General features: G+C 42.1%; 1 protein-coding gene across 3 annotated transcripts in view; it reads left to right on the top strand.

Annotated features, from left to right (window-relative positions):
- The window catches only part of MGAT5 (alpha-1,6-mannosylglycoprotein 6-beta-N-acetylglucosaminyltransferase), a 235,215-nt gene that overhangs the window by 135,125 nt on the left and 86,152 nt on the right, over positions 1–13,938 (top strand). For all 3 annotated transcript variants that reach the window (XM_039494729.1, XM_039494731.1, XM_039494730.1), the window contains exons 5-6: positions 1,112–1,201; positions 13,193–13,264. In XM_039494729.1, the coding sequence (XP_039350663.1) occupies positions 1,112–1,201; positions 13,193–13,264 (162 nt within the window). The remainder of the gene's footprint in view (positions 1–1,111; positions 1,202–13,192; positions 13,265–13,938) is intronic.

The raw sequence follows: 13,938 nt of genomic DNA, 5'->3' as shown, positions 1-13,938 counted from the left end.
AAGCAATTGAGATTGACAACCAGAATTCACCGAAGACAAGTACAGATTACATGCCATTATGGCACTTCTTTCATCAGTGGTCTCCAAACTTTTTTGAGCACGCGCCCCCTGCTCCTGGCTGAACTGTCGAAACGCAAAAAAAAGGCACCGCTTGGGCTCCCGGCCGAACTGCTGAGGGAGGGGAGGAGGGGGGGAAAAAAAGGACTCCCGGACGAACTGCCGGTGTGGTGGTGGGGAAACGGACTCCCAGCCGAACTGCCGGGGGGGGGGGGGGGGAGAGGAGGAGAGGGGGGAGCCGCTCGGACTCCCAGCCGAACTGCTGGGGGCGGGGGGGGGAGGAGCCGCTTGGAATTTAAGGGGTTTTAAAAAAAATTTCTACTAAATCAATAAGAGTACTTGGAAATAAATATTGATATTTATTGTAAATTCACTTTTAAAAAAAATCAAACTCTCCCTGGCCTATATGAGCTCGGTGACCACAGTTTTGAACAACATGGATGAACTGGTTGCAAAACTGCTAAGTAATTTATGTCATTTGAATGCTAAATTGCTAATTTATAATCCTGAAGAGCAATTTATTTTTGATTACTTTTTCTGATGACTTTGCCAGGACAACTAATTCTAGGTAGTTCTTCATTAAAAGATTTTTTTTAAGTGAATTCTTTGCTTGTGTAAAGATGCCAGACTGACAGCACTGGGGACTGAAGTGATCTGTTTGAACACAGAACAAGTGCAACATGTCCAGAGGCAATGTAAGCAGCTCCATGTCACCAACATGCCTCAGTCTTGGTCTGGAGAGAGTGTGCAAGTCACCATTCAGTCTTTGAAGTCTGTTCTTATCTGGCTGCCAGTTAATGCTTAATATAGTCATCCATGGTGACCGCATGTGGTGACCTAGCATTAGTGGCTTAAAAGAGATAATCAACTCATTTCTTATAGTCTGTGCTACAGTTTCTACAGCTTCTGTCACTACTGATTTTAGTCTGTTTCATCTCTTGACATAGCTTTTCCCCCTCCCAAATTGAGTTCTGATGAAAATGTGGCTTTTTTAAGTTAACGGTTACACACAAGCCTTAAACGTAACGGACTGGCTATTTTTGTTTTGTTTCAGTGGATGAAAGATATGTGGCGATCAGATCCATGTTATGCAAGTTACGGTGTGGATGGGTCGACATGCTCCTTTTTTATTTACCTCAGTGAGGTCAGTAAGTCTGTCTTGAACTGCATAAAACCTACAATAAGGGAGCACTAAAATGTCTCAGTATTTATGGATAAGTACTTGTACAATTCATGTGGGAAAAGGAGAACAAATCTTGAACAGGAGTTCTGTGAGGAGGTAGAGAGAAACTAAAATGATTCTGAAGAGTGTTGCTCATATTTAGAGCTCCCTAGGTATGTCTGCCTTAGAGAATTGTACTGTTTTTGCTGGAGGTCCTGAAAATTCATTGCAGGTCTCATCTTATTGATCTCATGCAGCCCAGGTGAGTTAGTGGAAGGTGTACTAGAAGCAATACCTGGAGAGAGCCAGCGCCCAGCACCACCTCAAATTCAGTTTGCAGCTTGCACCAAAATTCTCTAGTGTCGTCAAAAGACTCTGTCAAGTCTTTGGCCTTTCATAGTTTCTGAATTCGATTAATGTCATTATTCTCTATTAAATCTGCCAAATTATTAGTAACAGCTAATGATTCCAGGCAATGATGTAGTAAAAAGGCTAAAATTTCCAGAAATGAACAGATTAAGATTAATGAATGAAATGCTTTCAAGGGTTTTCTCCTTTTGGACTTCAGTTGTTCTCTCCTCCTATATACTGCATTACAGGAGTTAGGTATCTCCTTTAACTTGTAAGCCAAGGTTTCTTTAGTGCTTGGGTTTTTCTCTTGTTTAGTTTTGTTATTTATTTGTGCATTGAACATACGGCTTTGTCTTCTATGACTTTTGTCTCCAGCTTGTTTCTTCCTCCCATGTTGTTACCACTCCTTGTTTCACTTCTGGAAGGCAGGTATAATTTGCTGGCTAAAACACTGTGTGACAGGCACAGTTCCATTTCTAGCTCTGTCGCTGACTTCTTGTGTGACCTTGGGCAAGTCACGTGATCTCTCTCCATCTCGCATTCCCTATCTATAAAATGAGCTGCCTACTCAAAGAGGCGTTTGTGAGCCTCAATCATTAATGCTTGTAAAGAGCTTTCAGATCTGCTGAGAGAAATATAGAGCTGGAAGGGACCTCAAGAGGTCACCTACATCTTCTGAGGCAGGACATGTATACCTTGAACATCCCTGACAGGTGTTTTTCCAACCTATTCTTAAAAAAAACTCCAGTGATGGGGATTCTACAACCTGCTTTGGTAATCTATTCCAGTACTTAATTATGCTTATAATTAAAAAGCTTGTCCTAATATGTATCCAAAATCTGCCTTCCTGGAGATTAAGCCAATTAATTCTTATTCTACCTTTAGTAGCCACAGAAAAAAATTGATCACCTTCCTCTTTATAGAAGCTCTTAATGTGTTTGAAGACTGTTACCAGGTGCCCCTTCAGTTTTCTTTGCTCAAGACTAAATGTGCCCAACTTTTTAACCTTTTTTCATTTGTCAGCTTTTCTAAACCTCTCATCATTTTTGTTGCTCTTCTCTGGACTGTGTCCATTTTTTCCACATCTTTCTTAAAGAGGGGTGCCCAAAACTGAACATAGTTTTCCAGCTGAGGCCTCACTGATGCTGAGTAGAGTAGGATGATTACCTTCTATGTCTTAGGTCTTGTCTGTACTTAACGGCTAAATTGGCACTGCTGCAATCAATGCAGAGTTGTCGATTTAGCAGGTCTGGTGAAGACTTCTGTACTCACCTCCCTGAGAAGCATAAGATAACTTAGGTTCATTTACAGCTTTAATGTAGACCAGCCCTTGCTTATGACACTTGAGTTAATACACCCCAGAATGGCGCTAGCCTTTTTTTGCAACTGCATCATACAGTTGGCTCATGTTTAATTTGTGATCCATTATAACCTTGTTGGTAATCAATAATCAGTGATCAATAATTTGTCAGTAATCAATAACCAATTGATAAGCAATCATTGATAACAATTTTAACTGTGATTGTTTAGTGAGAGGTTGGATTGGTTTGATAACAAACCTTAGATGAGTCAGCTTTGGATGGATTTATTGATTAACACTTAGTAAAAACAGCACAAATTCAGAGAAGCATACAGTTACCATCAGCTGCAGAACACCTTCCCTGTAGTTCTGTGACAGACTGTGTGCCATTTTCAGATGGTCTTACTTCCCCTATGATTAAGGCTAAGATTTTGTCACAGATATTTTTGGTAAAAGTCACGGACAGGTCACGGGCGATAATGAAAAATTCACAGAAGCCCGTGACCTGTCCCTAACTTTTACTAAAAATATCCATGACAAAATGGGGAGCCTGGGTAGCTGCAGGCAGGCTGGGAGCTCCAGGGGACCCCAACACCCCTGGGGGCTTGGAGCTCTAGGGTCCCCCTCCGCTGGCAGCTCCAAACTCCGGGGTGGCGGGGTGTCTGCCTGGCGGGGACCCTACAGCTCCCAGCCAGTGATGGCTGAAGTCACGGAAGTCTTTGGAAGTCACAGATTCTGTGACCTCTGTGACTAAATCGCAATCTTACCTATAATATAGGGGCAATTATTCCTTTTATTATGTATTATTCTGGTCTCTGTCTATTTCCTCTTTTTGGTACACACTTCTTATCTTAAGCTATTTCCAAGGTTCCCTGTTCCATTACAACTTTACAAATATCTCAACACCAGTTGGCTTGTCATTATTTATGCCCCTTTTAAAGACATTAGTGTTAGTCAATGTGAATATCATGCAGTATTTGATTTTTCCATTGTATATGTACCTCAGGTATTAAATGTTATACAAATCTTTTGCATCACCATTCATTAAGGTCATATTTTTATATATTGTTAACACTTTGGTATTTGTGAGAGATCTCTGCCTTCCTGGGTCATGCTACAACAAGCAGTTTTCTTCAAGTATTGTACATTAACAGTCTCTAACCCTGCATATCTTACAGCATTTCCTAGCTGTGTCAAAGAGCATACTCCTTGACATACATAGACTATGAAACTCAGTATAGTTTATAGTACAAATATAGTTCGGGTCAGATGGCCAGCCCTGGACCATCACACCTAGTTGGAAACACTTTCACAGATTTTAAGGCCATTAGACCATCTTGTCTGACCTCATGTACAACACATGCCATAGAACTTCACTTGTTTACCATTGCATTCAGTTCAATAATTTGTGACTCAAATATGTCTTAGTGAGTCATTGCTTTCAAATAAGATATGGTTAATCAATAAAATATTAAGCTATTTTATTGGGTATGGAGCAAGATGGGTTTTATGCAGCGTGTGTTCTTGGCGGGGAGAGCAAATCTTATATTTCAGCCTTTCACATCAGGAAGGATGAATGTGCATATAATCTAAATGGTAGGCAAGGTGTCTAAAGTTCATTAGGTAACTATACATTTATAGATGCCAGGGAAATAAGGAAGAAAATAACTGAGTCGTTTACGAATTGCATAATTAACCCATTATGAGTGTAAGCCAGTATCAAAAAGTTTATGCAAATATATAATCTTAGATATGTTTAACTTCCCTCAATTTTTATAAATAGGCTTCTCTGTTACCTGAAATATTTTGGAAAATTAATTTTTTTCCTTTCACTAAAGAGAATATTTTTGTTCAATGGTGTCTTGTACCAGACGCCATATATTTCTAATATCAATTTGTACATGTTGCTTCCATTGTAATTACTATAAGAGGTTAAGTGATTGACAAGGATTTAGGCTGCTTGCAGACTTTTATTTCACATGATTTTTTAAGTAACACTGATGAATTTGTGTGATTTTTGTGTTCATAGTGGAACAGAAGAACAGTTCTTTACTCGTCAATTTGTTTTTGTATTTAGGGAAGAACTGACAGAAAGGTCTTTGCCTTTTAGATTTCTCCCTTGACAGTATGTAAAACTAATATTGGTTGAACATGCTATTAACCTTGAGTTTAAATTCAGCATACTTAATCCCATGATTAATGCCATGATTAATGCCCAACAGCAAAGGTTGAAAGCTTAAATGTTTGTGAATGCAAGCATGAAATGAAATTCTAATAACCACTACAATGGTGTGGATTTATGAGCTGTGTTGGCTGCTAAAGATAACTTGGAAATGGTGTTGCACAGAATAATTTGTCAAAGTGGGCCATGATGGAGAATTGATGGTTTATGATATGGGTGAAAAGCTGAATGATAAATTTGGCTACAGAACTCTGAGTGATGGGTAGGGGGAAGAGGGCAGCCACCTTAAAATATCAAAATACATTACTATAGCAGGAACAAAAGTTGTTTTTTAAAGTTTTTTTCAATTCCACCTTAAAGATCAGCATATAGAAATAATATAATTGATTATACACGTGCAATATGTTGGAAATGACAAAACATAGATAGATAGATAGATAAATATGTTAGACCTGGATATATTCTCCCCTTGTTCTCTAACAGCCTCCGTAATCTAGTATGACAAGCATGTACTTTTTTCCAGATCTCTCCTCAGAATGCACTGCTTCCATGAAGCCCCTTCAGTAGTAATATGGTTTGTATTTATAGATCTCAAAACGCTTTACAAAGGTACCTACATATCACGCTTCACTTTAGACAGTGAAACCGGGGCAGGAAGGTGAAGTGACTTGCCCAATGATCCACGGCAGCTTAGAGGCACACCTAGGATTTAGAGCTGGTTGGAACATTTTTGACACAACCAATTTTGTTTGTGAAAATCCTAATAATTTCAGTGGCATTTGTTACAAAAATTAATTTTTAAATTAGAATTTCCATTTTTTAATAGTTTGCTTTGGAAGGATTGTGTTTCAAAATGAAATGTTTAAGATGACTTTTTTTTAATTTTTACATTTTCATTACATATCAATAGTAATAGTGCAAAATGACATGTCAAGTCATGTCGTATTATGCACTACTGTTACTGTCAAAAAATGACATAATACAATAGTTGATATCTTCTGTTAGTTTATATTATTTTTAAAATCATTAAGGGCAACTGCTACTTAGTACCAAATGAAACATTTTATTTTCTAGATTGGTGTCTCCTGTTTGTGTTGTAATGAAACAGTGTGACCCTTCGATCTAGAATATAAGATAAACCCTCGTATTAATCAGAGGAGCAGCAATTTTCAATATCCTAATGATAACTTGGAGTTGTTTTTCTAGGATACTAAAAATAGTTGCTCCTCTAACTTTAAAAATAATTAAACATTCTAGGTATTAGGGACTAAATATGTCTAGTTCTTTGGGATAAAAATTCACCCTTTTAACAAAAAAATTGGCTTGTTTTCTGAAACAATTACATTTTCGAAATAACCAATTGGTCAAAGCAGCAACATTTTACCGCATACGGTCACTGATTCAGCTCTGACTTTCAGGGGTGACTTTGCTTCTGGGCAAAATGATGTCTTTGGAAATTCATGATTTATTTAGTGGGAAAACTGTATTTCCATTAGAAAATCACAGATCTCATCATAAAATAGTAAGGAATAATTTTTCATAGGGTTTTTTATTTAATTTTTTGCTCACTGCCCACTGAGTTTTTATTTCATGCAGCCCTCTTTAATCTTCACCTGCTTACTAGCTTCCCTGGGGGGGCACTAATGCCATCTCTGAAGCAGCCTTTTTGCTTCATTTGGAAGTCAGCCAATAGCTTTGAGGTGAGTGAGGTGATTTGTATTTCTTCCCAGCTTTAGGTAATTTCAAAACAGCATCATGAAAAGTACGCCTTTACTCAGACAAACTTGGTTAAGTACATTTCAGTCTGAGACTTGTAGGAAGAAAATAATAGGCCATAACTTCACTGGATTTCTGTAACACTTTGTGCCTAAAGCACATCTGACACTCCTTTAGTGGGCCATTGACCACTAGAAGGTGATAACCATATTCACTATATAATGGAGACGAAGGATGATTCAGTAGTTTGAGCATATTAGCCTTGGATTCCTTGAACCACCAAAATTTCCTTAGTTGCTCTCTGCCTCAGTTTCCCATCTGTAAAATGGGAATAGTTCTTGTTTACCTCACAGGGGTGTTGAGGATAAATGTTAACAAATGTTAGATGCCCAGATGCTATCGTAATGGGCATCTAAGGTGGACCACTCATCTGTGCAACAGGGGCATAGCCATGGTGGGCTTGGGTATGCCGGAGCCTTCCGAATCCATGGGCTGGGACTCCCACCCCCAGCTCGGTGTCCGTCAGCTCAGCCACATGGTGCATCCCTCTTCTGCCAGCACCATATTCTGTTGCCCCAGTCTCCAGCCCCTAGTGGTGGGGTCGGATACCGAGGCAGTAGTACATGGCACTGGCGAGAGAGATGTGCCACGTGGCTGGGGTAACAGACACCGAGCCGGAGGCGGGAGGGGTGGGCGGAGCTCGAGCCCCGCCGGGGTCCCCCTCCGCCCTACAGGTGCACCCCGCAGCCTGTGTACCCTAGGCAGCCTTCTCTTCAGGTGCCTGCTGAGCGGTAAGAGCTGGTTGGAGGGGGTAGGGAGAAGGCGCCCCCCCATCCCTCCTATCGCCCTCCCCAGGGCATTGGATCCCTCCTGCCCCCTCTCTCGATCCTTCCTTCCACCCCTCCCACCCACCTGAAAGCCGTGGCCTACCCACCTTTCCCATCCTAGCTGCACCACTGGTGTGCAAAGTATTCTAAGAAGTACTTTTTGAACTTTTTTGAAGGGCAGATATTTATAAAGACGCTCTCATGGTAGGTAATGTGGCTACGTGTTGTGGGGCCATCGGAGAGGAACATTTGTGTTGCAATTTCTGAAGAAATTAAACTTTCCCTAAGGCTAATTTGTGGCAGGTGATTTTTAGAGCAAGTCACTTAGCCTTTCTGTGCCTCAGTTCAGTTCTCTGTTCAGTGGGGATAATAGCACTTTCCTGCATCACGGGTGCTGAGAATAAATACATTAACGATTGTGAGTCTCTCAAATACTGTCGTAATGGGTGACTTTAAAGTACAATTTTGTACAAGAGGATTTGTTTTTCCATTCACATACTAGACATACACCACTACTTCTCCATTCTTAGCACTTTCTTCTCCAGTCAGTTAAAAGATCAAAATACAAATGCTGATCAAGAAAATGGGAAAGGCTGCAATTACCATAAATGTGTGCAACAGAATCATACAGTAGCTCAGTCGTGGACCATATGCTTTCAGCTGCTGCTGTCTCCTTTTTAAAAGGGATCCAGAGCTATTAAGGTCTGTAACAGCCACGTCCAGAAAATGGCTTTTTCCGCAGGGTGCTCCATATCTGGCTGTATGAGTTGTACATTTAATTCTACTTTATTAGCTTGCCATCTGCGATTGCTAAGGGGAGCTGAATACTCCTTACAGTGGATAGTCATAATTGGCCAAATGTTGAACACAATTATTTCCAACTTCTGAAATGGAGATTGGTCAGGGCATACTTAGGGTACGTCTACACTACGGGATTATTCCGATTTTACATAAACCGGTTTTGTAAAACAGATTGTATAAAGTCGAGTGCATGCGGCCACACTAAGCACATTAATTCGGCGGTGTGCGTCCATGTACCGAGGCTAGTGTCGATTTCCAGAGCGTTGCACTGTGGGTAGCTATCCCATAGTTCCCGTAGTCTCCCCTGCCCATTGGAATTCTGGGTTGAGATCCCAATGCGAAAACAGTGTCGCGGGTGATTCTGGGTAAATGTCGTCACTCAATCCTTCCTCCAGGAAAGCAACTGCAGACAATCATTTCGCGCTCTTTTTCCCTGGATTGCCCTGGCAGACGCCATAGCATGGCAATCATGGAGCCCGTTTTGCCTTTTGTCACTGTCACCGTATGTGTACTGGATGCTGCTGACAGACGCGGTACTGCACTGCTACACAGCAGCATTCATTTGCCTTTGCAAGATAGCAGAGATGGTTACCAGTCATATTGTACCGTCTACCATGCCATTGTAAATTGGCGATGAGATGACGGTTATCAGTCGTTCTGTACCGTCTGCTGCTGTCATGGGTGCTCCTGGCTGGCCTCGCTGAGGTCGGCCGGGGGCGCATAGGCAAAAATGGGAATGACCCCCTGGGTCATTCCCTTCCTATGTTTTGTCTAAAAATAGTCAGTCCTGCCTAGAATATGGGGCTAGTGTACTAGAGAACCAGAGAGCACAGCCGCTCTGTGTCAGAGCCCCAGAGATCCCGCAGAAATGATGAGCTGCATGCCATTCTGCATGCATTAACACAGGTCACCAATGTGCACAGCAGAGTTTTTTTTAATCCATCACCAGAAGAAGATGTAGCAAGAGCAGTCGGTATGTCATATAGTATCATTGGGTTCACGTGACACAACAGAGAGGAATTTGCTTGTGAGGAAATGGCCAATGACATAATATTCAAACTTTTTTCCATTTGCACCATATTAATCTAGTTCTTCTAGTAACTTGTGTTTTCTTTTAGGGAAAAATAAGCCTCTAACATATTGATGTTTCAGGGCTCAGATCTCCCTGTACTACCCAAACATTCTTAATGTAATTACTGATGTCCCAAATGATGAAAAAAATATTGATTCTACATATTTCCTATAGGCAGGGCTAGTAAAAGTCAACAGCGTGTTAAGGCCCATATATAGGGAACAGCAGCTCATGTATTTTTGATTTCTGCAGTAGAAAGCTGTACATTCTTGTGGACTCCTTTCTTTTCCCAGAGCTCAGCATGTCAACTTAAAACTTTGAATGTGGCCTGATTTCTCTCTCCCACCATAAAGATGGCACCTACAGCCCTTTGAACTGAGGGGCAAGGTTCTCTAATATGGGAAAATTGTCTGGTGCCACTTTCTGAATTGCAGAGGGTAATGTTTACTTGCTTACTGGGTGTTTCTAGAGCATTAACAGAAAATTTCAGTTCTCTGCTGCTGAATACCTAGTGTGTGCGCAATCCTGCTTCCTTTGCTCTGTTGCCAGTATTCACCAAGTTCTAAAAATGATTTTCTGCTGGATGAGTTTTGGCTTGGGTCAGTGGTGGGATTTGTTAATGTCAGTCTGCAAAACAAGGCCTACGATCTTGGTGTTACTTTTGATCCCGCTCTCCCTCTTTCCTGCATATTCTGGCCAAAGCTAAATCCCAATGGTTCTTTAATTATCTCCAAAATTCATCCCTTTCTCTCTGTTCCAGCTTCCAAAACCTTGATCCTTGTTTTGTCATCTCTCACCTTTGCTATTACAAACACCCTCCTTCTTGTCTCTCACACCCGTGCCTGGCACTCCGCAAGTCTGTCAACATGCAACCACTAATATAGTCTTCCTGACTGGCTGGTTTGACTGTGTCAGCTTTCATCTCTCTCCCTAGAATCAAAGTACAGGCTTCCTCTCTCCTTCATTGTTATATGGGGATCCAAATACAGGCCCCACTGTCTCCAGGTTAATGCGGTTACCCTTGAGTCAGAGACTTCATTGGTGACAGAGGAGTGTTTAGCAGTCAGCTCACGCTCCGTATGGCTAAAACTGAGCTCTTAATTTTCACCTCCAAATTCTCCCTACCACCTTCTTTCTTGATCACTGTGAACAACGCTACCCTCTGGCCTGTCACTTAGGCATCATCTTCATCTCAGACCTCTCTAGGTCCTCAATCAAATTTCTGTCTCAAGGGTAGCTTCGTTAACCTGGACAGACTGGGGCCTGTATTTGGATCCCCATTGCTTTTTCAAATTAATGGAAACAAAGGGTTAAATAGAAAATAAAATCACAACATGCTTTCCAGCATCTAACTAGGTATTAAGTCATATAAAGCAAAATCTCACCCAAAATACCCCCCAGCATATTACAGCCAGGCTTGGCCGTGGTCATCCATCCATTCATGATACAAGTCACGCTGTCCTCTTGCCTCTTCAGTGGAAAGATCCCTTGTAACTCTTTGCAATCCCAATAATATCGAAACAGTCCTTTGATCTTTATTCATAAGGTCCCAAGGATAAAGCTCTGTGGAATCCTCACAGAGAGACGAGAAGTATCCTGCAAAGGACATGATGAAGGAGTAATTGGAGAGGTAGGAGGAAAATCAAGAAATGAAAGAGTCACAGAAGCCAAGGGGAAGGATAAGATTTCAAGAGGAAGATGGCTGAGGATGGAGTACCGGATCTGACCTTTGGCTAGGAAGAGGTCATTAGAGACTATGGCAAGGCCATAGGTGCTGACGCCGTGGGTGCTGCGGGGCTGAAACACCCATGGGGAAAAATTGGCGGGTGCGCCGCAACCACCAGCAGCCAAGCTCCCCCCACCCCACCCCCTCCTCCTCCTCCTCCGATTGCGGCATCCCCACTTTCCCCAGCACTTCCCGCCCGTCACTAAACGGCTGTTTAGCAGCGCTTAGGACTTTCCGGGAGGGAGGGGGAGGAGTGGGGATGTGGCGCACTCGGGGGAGGAGGCAGTAAAGAGGCGGGGCACGGGCAGGGACTTGGAGGAAGAGGGTGGAATTGGAGCAGGGCGATGATGGTGGCACAGGGGCGGCCGGGGGGTTGAGCACCCACAGGACAGAGGGGAAGTCAGTGCCTAAGGGCAGGACGGTCTCAGTGAGTGCAAGGGGTGGAAGCCAGGTTAAAGAGGGTACAGGATGGTTCAGGAGGAGGAGAATTCCACACAGCAATTGTAGACAGTGCAGTCAGTGAGTTTATAAATGAAGAGGAGAAGGGAGATGGGGTGGTGGTGGCTGGAGAAGTAAGCGCTGTCTAAGGTGGGATGATTTTAACATGGGAGAGACTAAAGCATGATTGTATTGTGAACAGAAAGAGCCAGAGGAGTGGGAGAGGTTAAGGAGAAAAGTAAGGGAGGGGATGAGGGATGGGTTCATGGGAGATGGAATGGGGTCAGTGGGGCAAGTGGAGGGATTTGAGGAGGATAGCAGATAAACTTCTGTATCTGTGATGGAAGGAAGAAGATGTTGTTGCAGGAAGGTAGGGAGGGGCAAAGGAAGGTGGGCCACATCCTGTTTTGTCAAATTTCTCTTGGAAGAAGTCAGCAAGATCCTGTGCGGAGAGGGAAGTGGAGGCAGGAGCAAGGGAAAGTTTGAGGAATGAGTTAAAAGTGTCTGTTACCATGAGTGAGGGATTTAATTAAGCTAGAGAAGTGATATTTTTAGCCAGGAGGGTGTCAGAACCAAAGGAGGAAGGAACACAGTTATAGTTGAGGAAGTCAGTCTGATCACAGGATTTCCACCCGTGATGCTCTGCATTATGACAGCAGGACTGGAGGAAGTGGATGTGGGGGGCGGGGGCAGGAATGGGGGTTGGCACTTGGCAGGGCGTACTTTGCAATGGGGGAGAGGCAAAAGAGTTAAGGGTGGAGGAGAGTGAAGCATGGAAAGCATCAACAACCATATCATTGGAAGGAAGGTAAGGGACGGTGGGGAACGAAGGCTGAGAGCAGACAAATAGTGATCAATGCTGAGGGATTGGAAGTCATGGAAAGGTCATGTGACTGTGTTGTGGGAGGGGTTGATGGATGACGATAAAGAGAGTGGGTGATTGTCAGAGAGAGAGAACTCAGCAACAGAGAAATCAGAGAAAAAGAGAGCACAGTGACTGGTGAAGACCAAGCCAAGTGAATGATCTTTGACTAGCAGGAGAGTTGAATCAGGGCTGCACAGCAAATGAAGAGATGAGGGCAAGGATACTTGCAGCTAAGGGATCAACAGGGTTATCAATATGAAAGTTGGGGTCACTGAACTCAAACGTACAGGGTAGAATACTTGACCCTATTTTTAAATCCATCCCTATAGGTTTTATAGCCATGTCCTTAGAACTGGGTAACACATTCCAAACTATTTTATTATTATTCCTTTTTTCCCTAATAAAAAGCAACTAGCTATTGAAAATGACCTTCTATAAACTATATTTAAGGTATGAGTATAGTTTTTTCTATATCTTAAGTTTTTCCCTGGTGTCCATTTATACTGCAAAGCATCTTTGATGTCTTTTTCCTGGGAAGACACATCATAACAGCAAATGGCTTTGTTTTAGGCTGACTTCATATTCATCAATCAAGCTGTAGAGAAGTAGAACACAAATGAAATATAAGAGAATTTGATAAAGTTGCATGTGTTGAAAGCAGAATAAAAGAACTTTTCCATCCATTATTTTTGCAGGTTGAAAACTGGTGTCCTCATTTACCTTGGAGAGCAAAAAATCCTGATGAAGAAACTGATCAAAAAGCAATGGTGAGAGCAGTGGTGATTTTGGCTGTGCCTTAAAACCTATTTAAATGTTCAGTGAAATTGTCCAACAGATTCATTTTCATTGTTCAGCTTGTCACTTACTGTATAGGCAAGGAAGCAGTTTGTGAATCAGACCACAGACAAAAATTGGAAGCTTATACCCATGTAAATGCCAATAAGAATATTAACACTAGAGTCCTCCAGTCATATTCCTCCTTTCCATGCAAACTACTGCTTTGGAGAAAGTTACCAGTGAGGCTACACACTCGGTCATGTGAACAGCGTTTCACGCAGTTTTCCTCCATTATTGCATTAAGTTACAATTGTGGGTCCAAGTCATACAAAGACTTGTGCACTGAGTAGTCCCATTTAAGTTAATGGGGCTTTTGCAGTGCATAAAGTTTAAGCACGTATACAAATCTTTGTAAAATTGAGGGCTTCATATTGCTGGATAAAGTTAAAAAGGTGCTGACTATCTTCTGTGGCCATTCGGAATCGGTGTAAACTGTCCATTTAAAAAAACATTGATGGATTTATGCACTGCAAGCTTTCTCTAGTCATAGCAACAATGTATCAAGGGCCAGAGTCTCAGCAAATGGCTCATACACTTGACTGTATTTTAGTTTTGTGTCAGCATTTTGATTCTTCCTAAAATTTGGTTTTTCTTCAGATGCTCC

The sequence above is a fragment of the Mauremys reevesii genome, linkage group 11 (genome assembly GCF_016161935.1).
Source record: "Mauremys reevesii isolate NIE-2019 linkage group 11, ASM1616193v1, whole genome shotgun sequence".
Lineage (NCBI taxonomy): Eukaryota > Metazoa > Chordata > Testudines > Geoemydidae > Mauremys > Mauremys reevesii.
Note: the sequence above shows the minus strand (reverse complement) of the source record. Positions and strands in the feature narration are given on the sequence as shown.